Source organism: Zophobas morio, unplaced genomic scaffold (genome assembly GCF_036711695.1).
Source record: "Zophobas morio isolate AGI-343-1 ecotype UQ-CSIRO unplaced genomic scaffold, CSIRO_AGI_Zmor_V1 ptg000002l, whole genome shotgun sequence".
Lineage (NCBI taxonomy): Eukaryota > Metazoa > Arthropoda > Insecta > Coleoptera > Tenebrionidae > Zophobas > Zophobas morio.
Genome location: NW_026972107.1, coordinates 7597669 through 7615248, shown reverse-complemented (window position 1 = coordinate 7615248; position 17580 = coordinate 7597669). Strand labels below are relative to the sequence as shown.

Below are 17580 nucleotides of genomic sequence, written 5' to 3'. Positions count from 1 at the left end.
AAAATGCCGAAAAAGAACATCTGGTTAAAAACTTTAATTCATTATCAACGGAAGTAGGGATTTAAAGTCATAAAATCTATGGAGTGTTTTCCAATCCTATAATAAAATTTTATTACCCAAACGACCGGAACCTATTCACAGAAAGGGTCTTGAGTAAGTGTACTTCAATGGTCAAGTCCAGGTAAAATGCATACGATACGATACGCCTAACTAACAAGTATTTGTCATCCCGACAAGGCCGGCATTTGAACAAAATATGCATTAAAACTCATATTCGTCGAAAAAAGCATTAAATAAGCTTATAAGTTTTAATATGCATAAAATTAAAAAAAAAAGCAAATAAGCATAAAAAAATATGTCAAATGACTCCAAATTGTATCATAGTTACAGATATAAAAAAGTTTTGAAGTGCTTACATTTTTCACAAAAAGCATTAAACCTAGAAATCCGCTCTCTAGCGATCAATGTGAATGTACTTTATATATTACAATGTTTGTTTAATTTGGTTGCCGCTCTTCGGGTTAAGAGATCAGACAATGGGCGAAAACACTCTGTACATCGATTGTTGCGGAATTTCGCAGAATGGAACGTAATTAACTTCCATTCTTCCCAGTGGGTTAAGTGAAGTGTAAACAACCCGGCTCGGCTTCCCGTATGCTGCCATCTTGTTTTGATTCTAGAAATTTTATTTATGAGAGAAGCTCTGCCGGCGTTCTGGGGTTAGTTGTTCGTGACACAGTATTTCAAAGAGGAGCTCGCTAACTAAAACTGAAACTAGAACCGTATAAAGCAAAAAGGCTTTCTTGCAGTACAGACTCCTGGTGCTCATTTAAGCCCTCCCGTCCGCGCTGTCCCGTAATGCGATTGTCGCTAGCTTCCACCATTCGTCTCTTGCTCGTTTTCCAATTTATCGGCTTGAATAGACACCTCTGCCGATACCGATGCAAATTCAATTTAATTATCTTGTTTAATGTAGTAAAAAATAGATACAATCAGGAAGCTCGACGAGATACGAGTATGCAATTTCCGGTTCCTTGTACAGGAAATGTACGTTATTGGTTGCTTGTGTGCGTTGGATGTTACTTACGTTCGAGGCGGCAGCTGAATTTTAAACTTTCCACATGCTTATTGATTTGAATTAGAAACACCTGTTTGACTACTAATATCCCGGAAAATTTCCATGATTGCTTTAGAATTTGGCCTTAGGGCCCATATGACGGGATTAAATGGAGCTCGAAAGAAGGCTCGCACATATTGATGGCTTACAAAGAAGATTATTTATTGTAATGCTTTTTATTTTTCTGGCGGAAGAGGGAAGTTTCCACGGTTGAAAAATGGTATTTCAATTTAAGCCGTGCAGTTTGTTCAATATGCAAAGCTAGACAAAGTATGGCGTATTGCACACAAAGAGAATTCAATGTTCAATTAATTTTTAATTTTCTCGATTATTCGTGGAATAGTTTTGTGCCAATTAAGCGGTTGACATGTATTTTGGATAAAAATAACTACTGTGTAATTAATGTTATATCAGTTCTTCGAAAACGGCAGCAAATTAACACGCTAGTTGCAACTAAATTAAACGTCTACAAACAAAAAGTTGTCCCTAATGTACGGATAATTCACCAGTTCGTAATTTATTCGTTTTTAATATAGGTGATTATTGTGCTGTCTTGCAGACATTTTTAGACTCTATCATTAAGTTTTTATAAATACAGGGGTAGCCACTATTTCCAGCGTACCACTTAAATGATAATTAGTAGCAGTAATCACTTTTTCTATTCCACTCTTTTCTCTTTTTAACTTAAATTACTTTTTGTTCATTCTCTCAAAAAAATAAATGACGTCATCTCTAAATTTATTAAATGTACTTTCATTGAAAAATATATTGACAATACCCGATGTCTGAAAGAACGCGGATTTGATCACTTAGATTGTACGAGAGATAGAAGCAAGACATAAATAAAAAACTGTTTCAACAATAAAGTAAAAATGGCTTTTCTTGAGTGATTCTGCTAACAGTATGATGTCGTGCGATCGTTTTTAGTTCACTTTCAATCTCTGCTTCTTACGCTATGCGTATAAAGCCACTGTGATTTTATCTTGTTATTCAGAGTGTATACTATCTCTGAATCAGTCAATTGAATAAAAAAGAAATGGGTGGTTGGATCGAAATAACGTCATGTGTTCAGATTTTTTATGTCAGTTGATCGCAACGACTAATAATTTTAAATGTGGATCTCACAGAATGTTCGCCCTCCATCGAAACTACTGAAATTAAATTTTCCATTGTAAAATTCTGTGTTTTGTCACTAACATTTTGTGTGCATCAACAGATATAATTGTTTGGTTGTCTACATTAATATTGCTACGTTGATCGGTAATTAAAATCTTTAATTCATTATTTAAACTCATACGTTCCCCTGGATGGATCGCGAACACCGCTTCGAGGTTTTTCTGGACTCCACAATCGAGACTTCCGACAATCCGCTCCTAGCTTGTCTTTATGCGACCGCTCATCGATGATGAGTCACCCATTATCGCCGACATACTAGAAAACCCATAGGCGTGGTACCGGGGCGGTGTATGGTTTTATTTCGTAACAGTATCTCATGATTATCAAATTTTCTTTATCTGAACAACTTTATCACTTAAATAACCTACCAGTAGATTCGGAATATAATGCCCGCAAGCATCAGAAGCTTCGTCCACTACAAAATATATAAATCGGTGTTTTTACAATTTCTTCTGTTATAACATTTTTAAAATATTTTTCTAAAAACGCTTCGAAACAACGGTCTTGCAACTTTTAAAGGGGAACATTGGCACTAAGCTTGGCTTTGCATAAATCTGAATTAAATACTTGCTGTTCATTTTTCTTTGAACTTCCGACAAGGGATTGTTTCAAGGAAATTTGCACAGTGCAAATTGCATATACTAATTCGTTGTCTCAATTATTTCTCAAACTGTAAGATGATTATCTATAGATTTGTAAATTACCTCATTTTGACTTGTCGACGTTTCATCACACCTAGAAGATGAAAAAATACATCTCCTTGTTCCGTCCGTCTGTCTGTCCTTCGTCGTCTGTCTGTCGTCCATGTCGGATTAATCGTAATTTTTTTTTATTATTGTTTTTAATAATACATGCCTAAACAGTCCACACAAACATATCTTGATAAAATAAAATTCGCAAAATTTAATTTAATAATTTTTACAAGAATGTGTATTTTTTCAAAGGTGAGGAAAGTTCTGTCTAAATATCTTTACACCAATTTTTTTATGATTATTTTAACCTTATTGCATCTTAAAAAATGGTATAGAATTATTTAGTCGGAAGTTTCCTCAAATCAATTTAAAAAAATTCTGGTGACGTCATCAATGTTGTTACTGGGGACAAATGTGACTTTTAATACGTATAGTGCAATACTGTCAACTGTATAGTGTAACACCTCCAGGAAAATTAAATACACCGTTTTATGGGAGTTTTTTTGAGACACCCTGTATAAACAATTTAAACAATTTCAATCGAGAATTACTTAATAAAATTTTTAGATGATGTCATGAAGTTTTTCGAAGGGATGAATAGGCGAATTCGTATGAGTGATTTAGCACTTTGAAGCGTGTGCAAAATTTCAGAACAATTTTAAGTTAGATTGTAAAATAATTTTCTCCATTTTTTTTTTCCAAAAATTTATATGCCGAAGGTTCAAAATAGGCATGAATTAATAAATTATAGCTGGAGAACAATATTATTGTCCACATTTTAACTACGATTTACTTAACAAAATTTTGAAATGGCGTCATCAAATTTTTGGTGCAATTAATCTCGAAATAAAAAAATTTGGTAAAACCAATTTAATTTGTCAAAAAAATATAAAATTTTTATTACATGTTTAATTTATAATAATTTTGATTATGCGAAATTATTTTTTTTATGAAAACCCTTATAAGTTAAAATAAAGATATGTATGTATTTCCAAATTTTCGGGAAAATGGAGTGAGCCGTTACCAATTTAATCAATAAAATACATTGACTCATCCATTAATTTTTATGAGTCACCCTGTATAAGAACTTTAAAAACTTTTAATGCAACAGTGATAAATCACAAGTATAGACTCATCATATTTTGAAAATTTTGGATAGGCTTTATTCGGCAAAATTTTGAGATAACCAATTTTTGGGAAGGGATAAACAAATAAATTTTGCTTAACGATGTACCAGATTACGATAACCTTAAAATATTTACAAGATTTCAGAGTATTCGGTTATGGTGCAGTTTCAATGTTGTACTGCAAAATGTTGTTATCCAGTTTTGAATTTTTTCCAAAAATTCTATAATTCCAGGGAGAAAATTCGACACGAATTCACACACTACGAGTCCAGAAGCATCTTATTTTATAAAATTTAAAAAACTTACTATTATAAATTTTAGAGATGACTAGTCAAATTTGAGTTAGCGTTTAACCATCTACATAATATTCTTAATATACATTCAAAATGTGACAACAATCGGTCCAGTAGTTTCGGAGATTACTTGTCTAATAAAAGTGTATACAGACTCCAGACAGACGAACGGAAACGGGAGACCATTTTTTTCGTGTTCTAGAGGTCATGACACGTCGAGAAAATATGAAAGTGGCACTTCGGGCTTACGCTCGAGAAATAAAAATGGTCTTCTTGTTCTTGTTCTTATTATACAGAAGTTTTTTTCTCCTGAGGTACAATTAAGTAAATCCAGTTGTTTAGAAATAAAATAGTATACATAATAATACAGATAATACCAATAGCAATATAACAAAAAATTCACCCATACTCCGCCATTGGCTCTGATTCGAACGCATTATGTTACGAAAACACACTGTTAACTCAATTCTGTCAATTCGCACTCCTCCACGGATGCTAAGGAACGGAGACTGGGTTAATAATACCCCAAAACGTGAATACATTGATGAAGTGGGAAGCTATGCCTGAATTTCTAGTGAATTTTCCCATTAAGAAATGATCCAGTCAAAATTTACTAACGAAAAAAAAATGAAACCGCCCGGAATCGAACCCCGAATTTGTCATCAAAGCAGAGCGCAGGGGTACGTGGATACGTACTATATGACTAAAGAAAAATAAGGTTTAAATAACAAAAATAATAATAAACAAAAATAAGGCGTATTCATAACACACAACTAGAGAGATATAATATTCATATATCATATATATTGCATATATGTAAAATTTGACATCAATAATCGGTTTGATAGTTTCGGAGATTATGCATGAAACGCCGAGAAACATGAAAGTATCCATTTACCTAACGGACCCTATTACATTACTTCCTTAGCTTACATTCGAAAATTAATAAAATCAAATCGCCAACAGACAACAGACGAACGGAAACGGGAGACCTACTTTTTCATATTGTAAGAACGATGAAACGTCAAGAAAAAATGCCCATTGGTAAGGTATTACATAAGTGTTTAATAATATAATCTCTGAGATAAATTGAAAAACTTGACCTGGCTTTTTGTGGGGAAGATGAATAGTCAAAATGTGTCTTTTATATTCTCCACGATAATTTTAAAATGCACTTGAAATTTCAAAGTAATCAGTTCGACATGTTAATAATACTTCAATGCTTTTTGTATATAATAAAAAATACGAGACACACTTAAAACAGCTTAACTAAAAAAGATTTTTAACCATTTGAATAAAGAAAATTTTCATATGACTATATAAATGATATATTTTTTTAGATCTGTAATTATTTCAAAGTAATAGTTAGGTTATTAATTTTCGAAAGACTCAAGAAAATGGTCCTATTAGTCAGATAATGCGGGTTTTGGTTCACTTTTTGGCTGAGTGCAATTTTCGTCGTCAAAAAGTGAGGTAGAACCTGAGCATGCGCATGAATTCATATTTTCGCGCCAAGAAGTGAGCCAGAAGCTCCACTAATCAATTACTTGTAGTTTTTTTATTTCACAGCTGTGGACAAATAAACTCCAAGTTAGTCCCGAAAAGCTTGGGATTTTCAAAATAGAGTCTCAATTTCGAAAATTATTCAGACAAGTAGGAAATGAATCTTTATACTTACGGTCGAATTTTTGTTAATTACATCGAATTACTAAGTAATTGGATTTTAATTTGTATTAATTGTGTGCACTTGGCCTTATTTAGTATTATATTACAATTATAATATCGCTAATAAATTTATTAAAAAATTAACTTCATTATTAATATTAAAAACATATTAAAAATTTTATGAATCCTATAGTAAAACGCTAACCAAAATTTGTCTGATCGTCCACCAACCATGATGACGTCGTCTCAAAATTTTGCATAGAAAATATTACTTAAGTATAATTAAATAAAATACTCCTATAGTTGTGGTTTATTAGTCCGCCTCAGCTGTTTTAGGCTTCCAGATTTTCGCAAAAAAATCCAAATTGTGTAATATTCTCATCATAACGAAACAGAAACTTGTTTCTCATTCTCGAAGCTTTCGATCAAAGTTAGTGAAAGTTGTCACGATATTACACTACGAAATGATACCCTAAATAGCAGTTTCAGTCAAAGTTCTCATTAACTAGCTAGCTATTTAAGCTCCTGTCGCGTAAACTATGACATTATTGTGCAATTTTTCAACCTAATAAACCTGGTACAAAATTAACTAAAGTGTGGAACTAACTCGTCTTCGTTGTTGCAAAGATAATGTCAAACCGACACCACAAAATCTTGCGAGAATGCAGTGTTCTTGGTTAAGTTACACTCCAGTCCAGGGTTATTAAAGCACATTGTGTTATATTATTAGTGATAATTAAGTAAATTTAAATCAGGTATTTTTGTAAGTACACATTCTGTCAACACAACGTAGGTCCACCAGACGAAGTCAAGTTAAATTTTCACGATTTTGTTGGAACGCCAGGTTTGAATACACTCTAAGTTACAGAATCAAAGTGACCGCAAATTAAAGATTAACGTTCGGTAAATCTCGACGTTTTTGGAAGCCTTTGTACCAATTTTATAATGCTCGTTTCCCTCTGTGTGAATATAATCGTGTAAATCCACAAATGAAGTGATTATAATTTTATGACGGTTAAAGCGCTTTAGGATCAAAACAGATAGTGTACATTTAATTTAGGAACGATTAGGGAAATTTAATAATTCAGGCTATGTTGAAAGAGAGTTGAAACATACGCATTTTAAGCACGTGAGATTAAAGGTAGATATTATTGATTTAGTAGGATGCGTACTGTAGTAATTGTTTATGGATATTATAGACAGTCTATTAAAGTGAAACAAAGGGCTGAATGATCACTCGATGCACTCCTAGATTGTTCGGAGCGTAGAAAGTTTGCGACCACCGGTTCCCAGTAATTTAATCCCTGCTAATTTAGTCAGTTAAACCGTATTGAAGTGTTCGCTCTTCCAGCCAATAAATCATCGTTGATTGGTCCATCCTGTAAATCAGCGCGATATAATCAGTAAAAAGGCCAAGATAAATGTTCCCCCAATCCCCAGACCCTTGTTTCTCCAGTGCATCAGGCAAGTTAGTTAAAACATCGATAGTGCGAGAATTTATCGCCATAGTTAGCATCATTTACCGTTCCGAGATAGGAAAGTCGGTTTAAGCACCTGCCAAGTAGAATTTGTCTAAGAGAAGGAGCCGCACACATATAGCACTTTATAATTCTCAGTCGATAAATTCCGCCATTGAATCCATGAGCGTAGGTGACGTGAATAAATGAGTGAACACATTCATCCCGCATGTACGTAGACATTAATTAAGCCCTAAACACAATCCTACACGCCGGTTTAATTGCTTTATAGTAAGTCGTTCTAATTGGTGGATGCGCCGGGCTGATGAGGCAGCTGTGTGTGACATCGTCGCTACCTACCGGTCCTAATTTAATCGCACTTTCCGAAGACCTAATGTACTGCATAAGTTTCACGGAGACTTTACGAGATTGTGTCCAGATTGCGACGACCCAACTTCGGATGCATATAATAAGACTCAAAGGAAAAGGAACTTTATCACGCCGCAGAACCTTTCGCAATTAATTATACGGCCAGCTCTCGATAAATTTACTGAAAGGGGAGACATTTTTGATGAAAGTTCGACCTATCTGCTGCTGATGAACGGGACGATAGCGGCGAACAAGTCGAACACGACGCGTCTTTCGCAAATTAAAAAAGAAGTGTGGCGTTTCCATAAATAATCGACAGTGCGACACGTGGGGAGGTGTGGTTTGTCACCTGCTGGTGGCACACTTGACATTATTACGTCAGAATTATATACAGGTCGCTCTCATGCCAGGGAATCACACATAAAACTTACTAGAACGGAAAATAAAATAAGTGTTTTAGGTCACACGTTAAATTGCGATGCTATAAAAAAATAACAAGAGCAGTTGAAAATGATTTATGTCTGAATAAATCAGGTCAGGTCAGATCAAGTCAAGTCAAGTCTAGAAAAAATAAAATACACCCACAACATTAAATTGCGATGTTGTAAAAAAATAACAAGACTAGTTCAGGTCAGAACGATTCATGTCCGAATAAATCAGATCAGGTCAGATCAAGTCAAGTCAGGTCTAGAAAAAATAAAATACACCCATACATACATGTATGTTTTCGCAATAAACTTAAAAACAAAGTCAGCTCAAGTCAAGTTAGATCAGTTCAGTTCAGGTCAGGTCGGATCAAGTGAAGTCAGGTTAGATTGGTTCAGGTCTGGTCTAGTCTGATCAGGTTAGGCCATGTGAAGTCAGGTTAGGTTTAGAAAAGATAAAATAATTCGCATTAAACTTAAAAAGAGCAAGGTCAGGGCAGTTCAGAACGGTTCAGGGATAATCAAGTCAGGTCAGGTTACATCAAGTCACATCAGGCCAGCTCAGTTCAGGTGAGATTAGGTCAAGTCCGGTCAGGTCAGGTCTAGAAAAAATAGTGTACTGTTGTATATATATATATTATGTTTTTGGGATAAACTAAAAAAAATCAAGCGTTTATCACATTACATTGTAGTGGATAATTATGAAAATTTTGAGTCACTTTGTAAAATTTGTTTTTTTTTCATTTTCAGCAATTTAATAATACATTAAATAGGTTATTTTATTTGTTTAGTTTTCTCGCCTCCCAGTTTCCTTTGAAAAATTTACTGATTTTACAAGACACACCAGCAGTATCAAATATTTTTCTAAAACTTTGGCACCTTTTAACAATTATGTTTAAACATTCTATGCCTCCTCTAGTCAGTTAAAGTCCATTAAATCTTTATAATCATTCTTTCTGTTTGATAGGAACTTCAAAATCTAGCTCTGCTTTGTTCGTTTCTTATTCCTTATATGACCATGGAGTGTATGCAGATAGAATTGGACTCAGTTTATGACATTTATAATAACAACAGTAAATCAAAAAAGTAGACCTCAAGTATTTTAATATGTCAATATGGAAACAAGTTTTACAACAACATCAACTATTTTTTAATTTTTTTAGGTTGTTTTCTTTGTTTAATTTAGACCGTAAATATGTTATCACTTTTCGGATTGAGAAGTATTTATTATGCTTATTTCCGTTTCCAAATATTTTTTTCATTCTTGTTCTATATGTTCTTCTCTACCTTTTTCTTGTTCTAGTCTAACTGTGGTTTTCCATGCCATTCTATTTTTTAGTTTCGTTTCTCGATTTTATTCTTGGTTTCATATAATGTTTTTTCCCATTTTGTTTCTATCCCTAATTTCCTTCTTTTTCCACACCGTAGTTCTGATTATAATTTCTTTTTTCAATCTCTGCATAGTTTTTTCATTAGTTTTTTTTCTTTTTTAATTTCATTTTTGCGTTCACGATTTCATTGTCGGACCTGTTATAGTTCCCTTCCGCATTTTACTTCAAGATCTTATTTTCATTTTTATACTCCTTCTCATTCTCAATCCCTTTACAATCTTCTTTCGCGTTTCTAACTCTTTTTATCGTTTTCATTCTTGTTCTACTTGTTTTTCTTTACCTTGTTCTTATTCTGGTCAAACTGTGGTTTTCCATATCATTCTATTATTTAGTTTCCCTACTCAATGTTATTTTTGATTTCATAACGTTCTCTCTCATTTTGTTTCTTTTCCCAATTCTCTTTTTCTTGCACACTTCTATAGTTCTGTTTGTAATTTTTATTTTCGATCTCTACATAGATATCATTCTGGTTTTCTATCAAATTCTCATTCTCCTTTCATATTCTTCTCCTTCTCATTTTCCACCTCAGTCTCGGTCTTCTTACAGCTCTCATACCATCACTTCCATTTGCGTTTTCCTTTTCGATTTTATTCTTGCTTCTGTAGCGTTCTCAGTTTCATCTTGGGATCTTTTATAGTTCTTATTCTCATTTTGTTTCAGAACCTTATTTTCATGTTCAAACTTCATCTCATCCTCTTTATTTTCCTCATTGTGGCGTCTGTTCAATTCAATTCTCGATTGTATTCTTAGTTTCCCTTCTTATTCTCGTTTTCCACCTGGTTCTCGATCTTCTTACAGCTCTCATTCTATCATTTTCATTTGTGTCTTTCTTCTTTATTAATTTTATTTTTGCTCCTATAGCTTTCTTGATTTCCTTTTCGGACCTTCCTAGTTCCACTTCTCATTTTCTTTGGGTACCTTACTTTCATTTTCATATTCCTTCTCATACTCAATCTCTTTACTATCCTCATTCCCGTTTCTAACTCCTTGTATCGTTCTCATTCTTGTTTTACTTGTTCTTCTCTACCTTGTTCTTATTCTAGTCTAACTGTGGTTTTCCATATCAATCTTTTCTTTTAGTTTCCCTTCTCGATTTTATTCTTGGTTTCATATAACGTTTTTTCTCATTTTGTTTCTATCCCAAATTTCTTTTTTTTTCCACACCGTATTCCTGATTGTAATTTCTCTTTTCAATCTCTGCATAGTTTTTTCATTTGTTTTTTCTTCTTTTTTAATTTAATTTTTGCGTTCACTTCAAGATCTTATTTTCATTTTCATACTCCTTCTCATTCTCAATCCCTTTACAATCCTCTTTCCCGTTTCTAACTCTTTTTATCGTTCTCATTCTTGTTCTACTTGTTTTTTTTACCTTGTTCTTATTCTGGTCAAACTGTGTTTTTCCATATCATTCTATTATTTAGTTTCCCTACTCAATTTTATTTTTGATTTCATAACGTTCTCTCTCATTTTGTTCCTATTCCCAATTCTCTTTTTCTTGCACACTTCTATAGTTCTGTTTGTAATTTCTATTATCGATCTCTACATAGATATTCTGGTATTATTTCAAGTTCTCATTCTCATTTCATATTGTTTCACATCTCGACTTCTTTATTGTTCTCTTTTTCGTTTCCCAATTCAATCTCAGCTTTTTTATAGCTCTCATTCCATCATTTTTATTTGGGTTTTCCTTTTCGATTTCATTCTTGCTTCTATGGCGTTCTCAATTTCACTTTGGGATCTTTTATTTTAAATTATAAATAAATTATAAATTTTATTGACTAACAGAACAAAGTTCCAAAATAGACAATAGTTTTAAAAAACAGAATATGAAATAAGATGTCCTTATAACTACAAACGTCTTAAATAATTGTTAAACATATGTTGCGAGCAACTGAAAATATCTATATCTACTAAGTTATTAACCGCCAAACCTATTCTTTTTACTACAGAAGTGTTGTAACCGAGATTTGTTCTTTTAATCGAACATAAGATTGTGTCCTGGTTCCTAGTATGTACCAAAGGTACTCTAAAATTAAATAAGGATAAGAATTTTCTTTCAGGATTTTATTTTAATTTTCTTACTCAATCTCATTATTATCCTAATTCCCGTTTCTAACTCTTTCTGTCGCTCTCCTTATTCTATTTGTTCTTTTCTACTCTGTTCTTATTAGAGTTTATCTGCGGTTTTTCATATCCTTCTCCTTTTGTTTCTATTGCTAAATTTCTTTTTCTTCTGCATAATAGTCATGATTGACATTCTATTTTCAATTTACACATGTTCTCATTCTCGTTTCCCACCTTGTTCTCGATCTTCTTACAGTTCTCATTCTCATTTTCATTTCTGTTTTTCTTCTTAATTTCAGTCTTGCTGCTATAACATTCCCAATTTCATTTTCGCTCCTTTTATAGCTCTCATTTTTATTTTCCTTCAGGATCTTATTTTCATTTTCATACTTCTTCTCATTCTGAATTTCCTTACTGTCCTCATTCCCTTTTCTAACTCTTTTTTTATCATTCTCATTCGTGTTGTGGTTGTTCTTTTCTACTTTGTTCTTATTCTAGTCTAACTGTGGTTTTCCATGCTTTTCTCTTTTCTAATTTCCCTCCTCAATTTTATTCTTGATTTCATGACGTTCTTTCTCATTTTGTTTCTATCCCTAAATTTCCTTCTCTTCTGCACTATGGTTGTGATTGTCATTTCCATTTTCACTTTCTCTATATGGTTCTCAATCTCGTTTCCCATCTTGTTCTCGATCTTCTTACAGTTCTCATTCTCGTTTTCATTTCTGGTTTTCTTCGTAATTTTAGTCTTGTTGCTATAGCATTTTCAATTTCATTTTCGGAGCTTTTATAGTTCCCATTTTTATTGACCTTCAGGATTTTATTTTCGTTTTCATACTTCTTCTCATTGTGAATCTCTTTACTATCCTCATTCCAATTTCTAACTTTTTTTATCGTTCTCATTCTTGTTCGGCTTGTGTTTCTCCACCTTGTTCTTATTCTAGTCTGTCTGTGGTTTTCCACATCATTCTCTTTTTTAGTTTCCCTTCTCGCTTTTATTCTTGATTTCATAACGTTCTTTCTCGGCATGTTTCTATTCCTAATTCTCTTTTTCGTCCACACTTGTATAGTCCTGTTTGTAATTTTTATTTTCGATCTTGCATATATATCATTCTGGTTTCCTTTAAAGTTCTCGTTCTCCTTTCATATTCTTTCACGTCTCGATCTGTTTATTCTTCTCCTTCTCGTTTTCACCTCATTCTCAGTTTTCTTACAGCTCTCATTCCATCATTTTCAGTTGGGTTTTCCTTTTGGAATTCATTCTTACTTCTATAGAGATCTGAATTTCATTTTGGGATCCTTTATTTTCTTTCAGGATCTTATTGTCATTGTGTACTCCATCTCATTCTCCCCGTTATCCTTATTCCCGTTTCTATCTCAATCTATCACTCTCATTCTTATTCTACTTGTTCTGCTTGTTCTTCTCTACCTTGTTCTTATTCGAGTCTAACTGTGGTTTTCCATATCATTCTCTTTTTTAGTTTCCCTTCTCAATTTTCTTCTTGGTTTCATAATGTTCCCTCCGATTTTGTTTCCACTTCTAGCTTCCTTTCTTTTTTGTCTTCCACACTATAATCCTAGTTGTCTTTTCCATTTTCGATCTCTAGATTGTTCTCATTCTGGTTTTCTTTCAAGTTGTTATTCTCCTTTCGTATTCTTTCACATCTTTGTGTTTATTGTTCTCTTTCGCGTTTCCCACCTCATTCTCAGTGTTCTTATAGCTCTCATTCTATTATTTTCATTTACGTCTTCGTTCTCGATTTCATTCTTGCTTCTATAGCGTTCTCAATTTTACTTTCGAGCCTTTCATAGTTCTCATTCTCACTTTCTTTCAAGATCTGATTTTCACTTTCGTACTTTTTCTCATTCTCTCTATTATCCGCATTTCCGTTTCCAATTCTTTTGAAATTTCGAACACACATATTAAACTTTTATACAAACATGTTTTAAACTGACTGATGAAAAGTTCAGCTACGAAATGAGAAACTAATTGTCCACCAATGTGGAAAAATTGTACGTTGAACTGAAAAATATCGCATTATATACAGACAGTTCTTAACTCAATCAGCTTGGTGATTCCAAGCGCTATTTATTAGCATATCTGCAAAATTTATTCCGATTTGTTAAAAAACGAGCTTGCACTGACGAAACAGCAACTCTTCATCCTGCATAATAATCTCTTTGATGCGATTAAAGAATTTTATTGATTTTTTGCACCACACTTAATTGGTTTAGGCGGAAGTTATTAAATTAGTTGGTTAATCACTCGGAAACTTTGGAAGTAAGCCAAAAGTGTCTTCTCTTGCCTTCGCTTACCCCTCAATCACCAAAGAGTTAGAAAGTGAGAGATCAAGATGAAGCCTCCAAAATCTCTTAGAAAAGTCGAAGAGTAAACTAAAGTCCAACGGAAAGTCAGGGATTTAATTGTAAAAACCGTCGCCAAAAATAAGTCAGTAAATCAGTGTCCATCAATTTTACCAAATTATGATGTTGCAACAAATCAGTCGCACTAAAATTTTGTGGGTAGCATAAAACATTCGGGAAACGTGTTAAACCCCTTGAATGAATTTTTAACTCGGCTGGCGTCTCGTAAAAAAACACCACGTACATAAATAACTGTTATATATTTATAGAGCGCAATCAACAAAATCGTTCTCTAGCTGGCCATAGAAGAACAAACTGTGTTTCTCATCATCAGTCACGCACAATAGGGACCGGACAGACAGATCATCCAACCCAAACTAAAGGACGATTTTTATTGGTATTGAATTTTTTCGTTTTGCAAATGATCGAACGTCAGAAATTACTTCGGTTACTTTGAAATTCTAGTCATGAATATTTCAAAGACGGTAAAACGCTAGACTAAAGTTGTCTACATTATCTCAAAACTTCTATATTTAGCGGCAGACTTTGGAGACATAGTTCTGTAAAATATCATATATTTTTTAGTGTTTCATTAAGGTTTGTTTATGATATTCAGACGATGTCTGAGTTTATTAAAATTTATGAAGAAGTTAAATTGAAAAACACAGTGTTTAGATTAAAGCGTAACTGATATATTATTTACCGTCCTAACTTTGTAATAATTACACTTTGAATTTGATACTTTTGGTAAGCACGTTAATGTTGAACCAATTTCCACATACTTAACTAATTCCTTTATAATTTATTAATACTTAGCCAAAAAACAATTACCCCAACGTATTAATTAATTCTAGATAAACCCATCCACCCCAGCCACCCCCAACGCCACATGCGTCAAGAAGTCATCTACGGCTACATCACCGGCACCGTCAACCTCACCTGCGTTGCCATCGCCAACCCCCCCGCCACCTTCGAGTGGAAAGTCAAAGACAAGAAGGCTAAAATCGGCAAGATCATCAACGAATCCCTCGAAGTGTCAATTCTGCAACTTCACATCTACAACAAATCGGCTTTCGGCAACTACAAGTGCATAGCCAAGAACAAACTCGGCAGCTACGAAGAGAACTTCACCCTGAAGGAAGGGGTGAAACCCGTGTCTCCTAGCAACATCGAAATGAAGGAATCTGCCACGAAATCGGCCATTTTCGAAATCGTAGGCCCTAACCGGACGCTCGAGATGGATTTGGACACACTTGGGTTCAGTGTGCAGTTCCGGAAGATTGATGAGGAGGAGTGGCAGCAACGGGATTTCAATATTACGAAAAGTAGGAACGGATAAGTAAGGTGTATGAATAATGGCGTTGTTGTTTCAGATAATCTGTACACTTTGGATAACCTGGAGCCCGATACAGAGTACGAACTTCAGGCTGCTACCAGGAATGCTGCGGGTTTGAGCGACTATTTGCCCTCCAGTCGCTGGAAGACGTCTGGAGCGGAGTCAGCTCGTTTGTCCATGGCTTTGCTGTACAGTGTTGGGGTTGTAGTCGTCTTGAATTTCCTGGCTTCTTGGTGATGAAGTGGTGACGCAGAATGAGAACGAAACCGGCAATATACTTCATTGTAATATACGTATGGCTATTCTCTTCCGGTTCCTCCGGTTATCTATGCATAACGTTCCGTTCGACAGTTGTAATGTCATCATATCACTATTTCATGTCGTCACTTAATGTCATTCCAATCGATCAAAGACACGATTTTCATTTCGGTACGTACATAATGGATTGTGATGAATTAGTGTACAAGGTGAGGCCACTAGCTGGACTGGACCATTTTAGCAAGACAAGTGGGTTAACGGAGTTAACACTCCTCTGGCCTCGCCATGTACAGGCAATTATTATTTAACTAAGTGCAATTTTGTAAATATAATTTAGTATTTTTTGAGTCCTTTAGACCTGTTTAGTCACTTCTTCATTGTACATAGTTCCATGTGTGCTATTTGTTGACAAATGTGCCAATGTTATACAAATGAATGTTGCATTATCGGTGTAGCTGTTTTGGGTTAGTGTGGCTTGAGGATGGTTGACAATAAGTCGAAACTGTAGAACCGTTACACTTACAAAGACATATTTTCATTGTGAACCAAATTCTATATGCACCTAGTATCAGAATGTTCGACGGTTATAATTCTAAGAGTTTATCGCTTTTAATTGTATACAGAGAGATGTGATGGATTAATTTTGTTGTCTAGAAAGTAAGAGTTGTTTATTCCGCTTTGATAAAGTTCCACACGGTGTCGAAGCGGACAGGTCTGTATAAATAAATTTGTTTTTCTATAAATCTCGTTTAATTGCTCCCTTGCTCAGACGAATGGGATCTGTTGTCATCAACTGGCTCACTTTACGGGAATTCGAGCTCGAACGCTGCGAATTACGCCACGACCACAACACAAGACAGTGATGGAGGCAAAACAAGAGAATAACGTAACGTGACACATGCGTTCTTTGAAACTGTACTACCTGAATTAAGACCTTAAATCCAATTACGACGTCAGCGATATGACTTATGACATTTGATGAAATTAGGCTGCAAACAAAGCTAAATCTACGAATATTTTGCTCTCTTATTGTACAGTGCTCCCCAAAAGCGCAGCAATTTAAATTGTAGTTTGGGCTATAACTTGACATTTTTTATTAAAAAAAGTATCATTTGTTGTGATAAAAAAAATTTCATTGAGTATTTAAGTTTTTGAATTTGTTACGTGAATTTCCGTCCTGTACAAATATATGCGCAGTCGGTGGCTGTGACTAATGTAAGGGAGGGTTGAAAGCGCAGTGAAAACGACGGCGAGAAAGTTGTAGCGGTGGTGGTCTCAAGAAAAATTGGTGCAGAGTTTTAAGTAAAGTTTAAAAGCAAAAATAGCCACTCACACCATAAATTTACGTTGAAGAAGACAAGTGTGCTTAGGGATCGAAACAGCAATACTAATTTATTACAAACTGGTTTTAATACATACAGAGAAAATTTGACTTCAGAATAAAATTAATCAAAAGAAAAAATTTTGCCATAAATTCAAGAATTGTATTTTTAACGTCTATTCCAGTATGCGGATAAAGTTGAAAAAGATAAATAATAACGTTAATGTCCCTAATTTCGTTATTCCGCCTGGTATCGTTCTGGAATTTGCTCTCTTCTGTAAATCGAACCTCTGGGACACGAATCCGGCCTTTTTATAAATTTTTTCCATTGCGCATCATCTATCCCAGAAAGATCTCACTCGATTGGTAGTTTTTCAAAGTGAAATAAATCCCGATTTTGGTCTTGAACTCAACTACTGAGACCAAAAAAATCAAGGAATCAATTGGCTATTCCGGAGCTATTAACCTGTATGCTGGAAAAAACCCAACTAGAACAATTGCTTTTCAGGTGGAACTCGAGGAGATATT

General features: G+C 34.2%; 1 protein-coding gene across 5 annotated transcripts in view; it reads left to right on the top strand.

Annotated features, from left to right (window-relative positions):
- Positions 1–16474, top strand: part of LOC135126524 (neural cell adhesion molecule 2-like) — a 126560-nt gene extending 110086 nt beyond the window's left edge. For all 5 annotated transcript variants that reach the window (XM_064052575.1, XM_064052566.1, XM_064052581.1 and 2 more), the window contains 2 exons: positions 14992–15462; positions 15511–16474. In XM_064052575.1, the coding sequence (XP_063908645.1) occupies positions 14992–15462; positions 15511–15710 (671 nt within the window). In that variant the 3' untranslated portion in view covers positions 15711–16474. The remainder of the gene's footprint in view (positions 1–14991; positions 15463–15510) is intronic.
- Positions 16475–17580: the final 1106 nt, after the last annotated feature.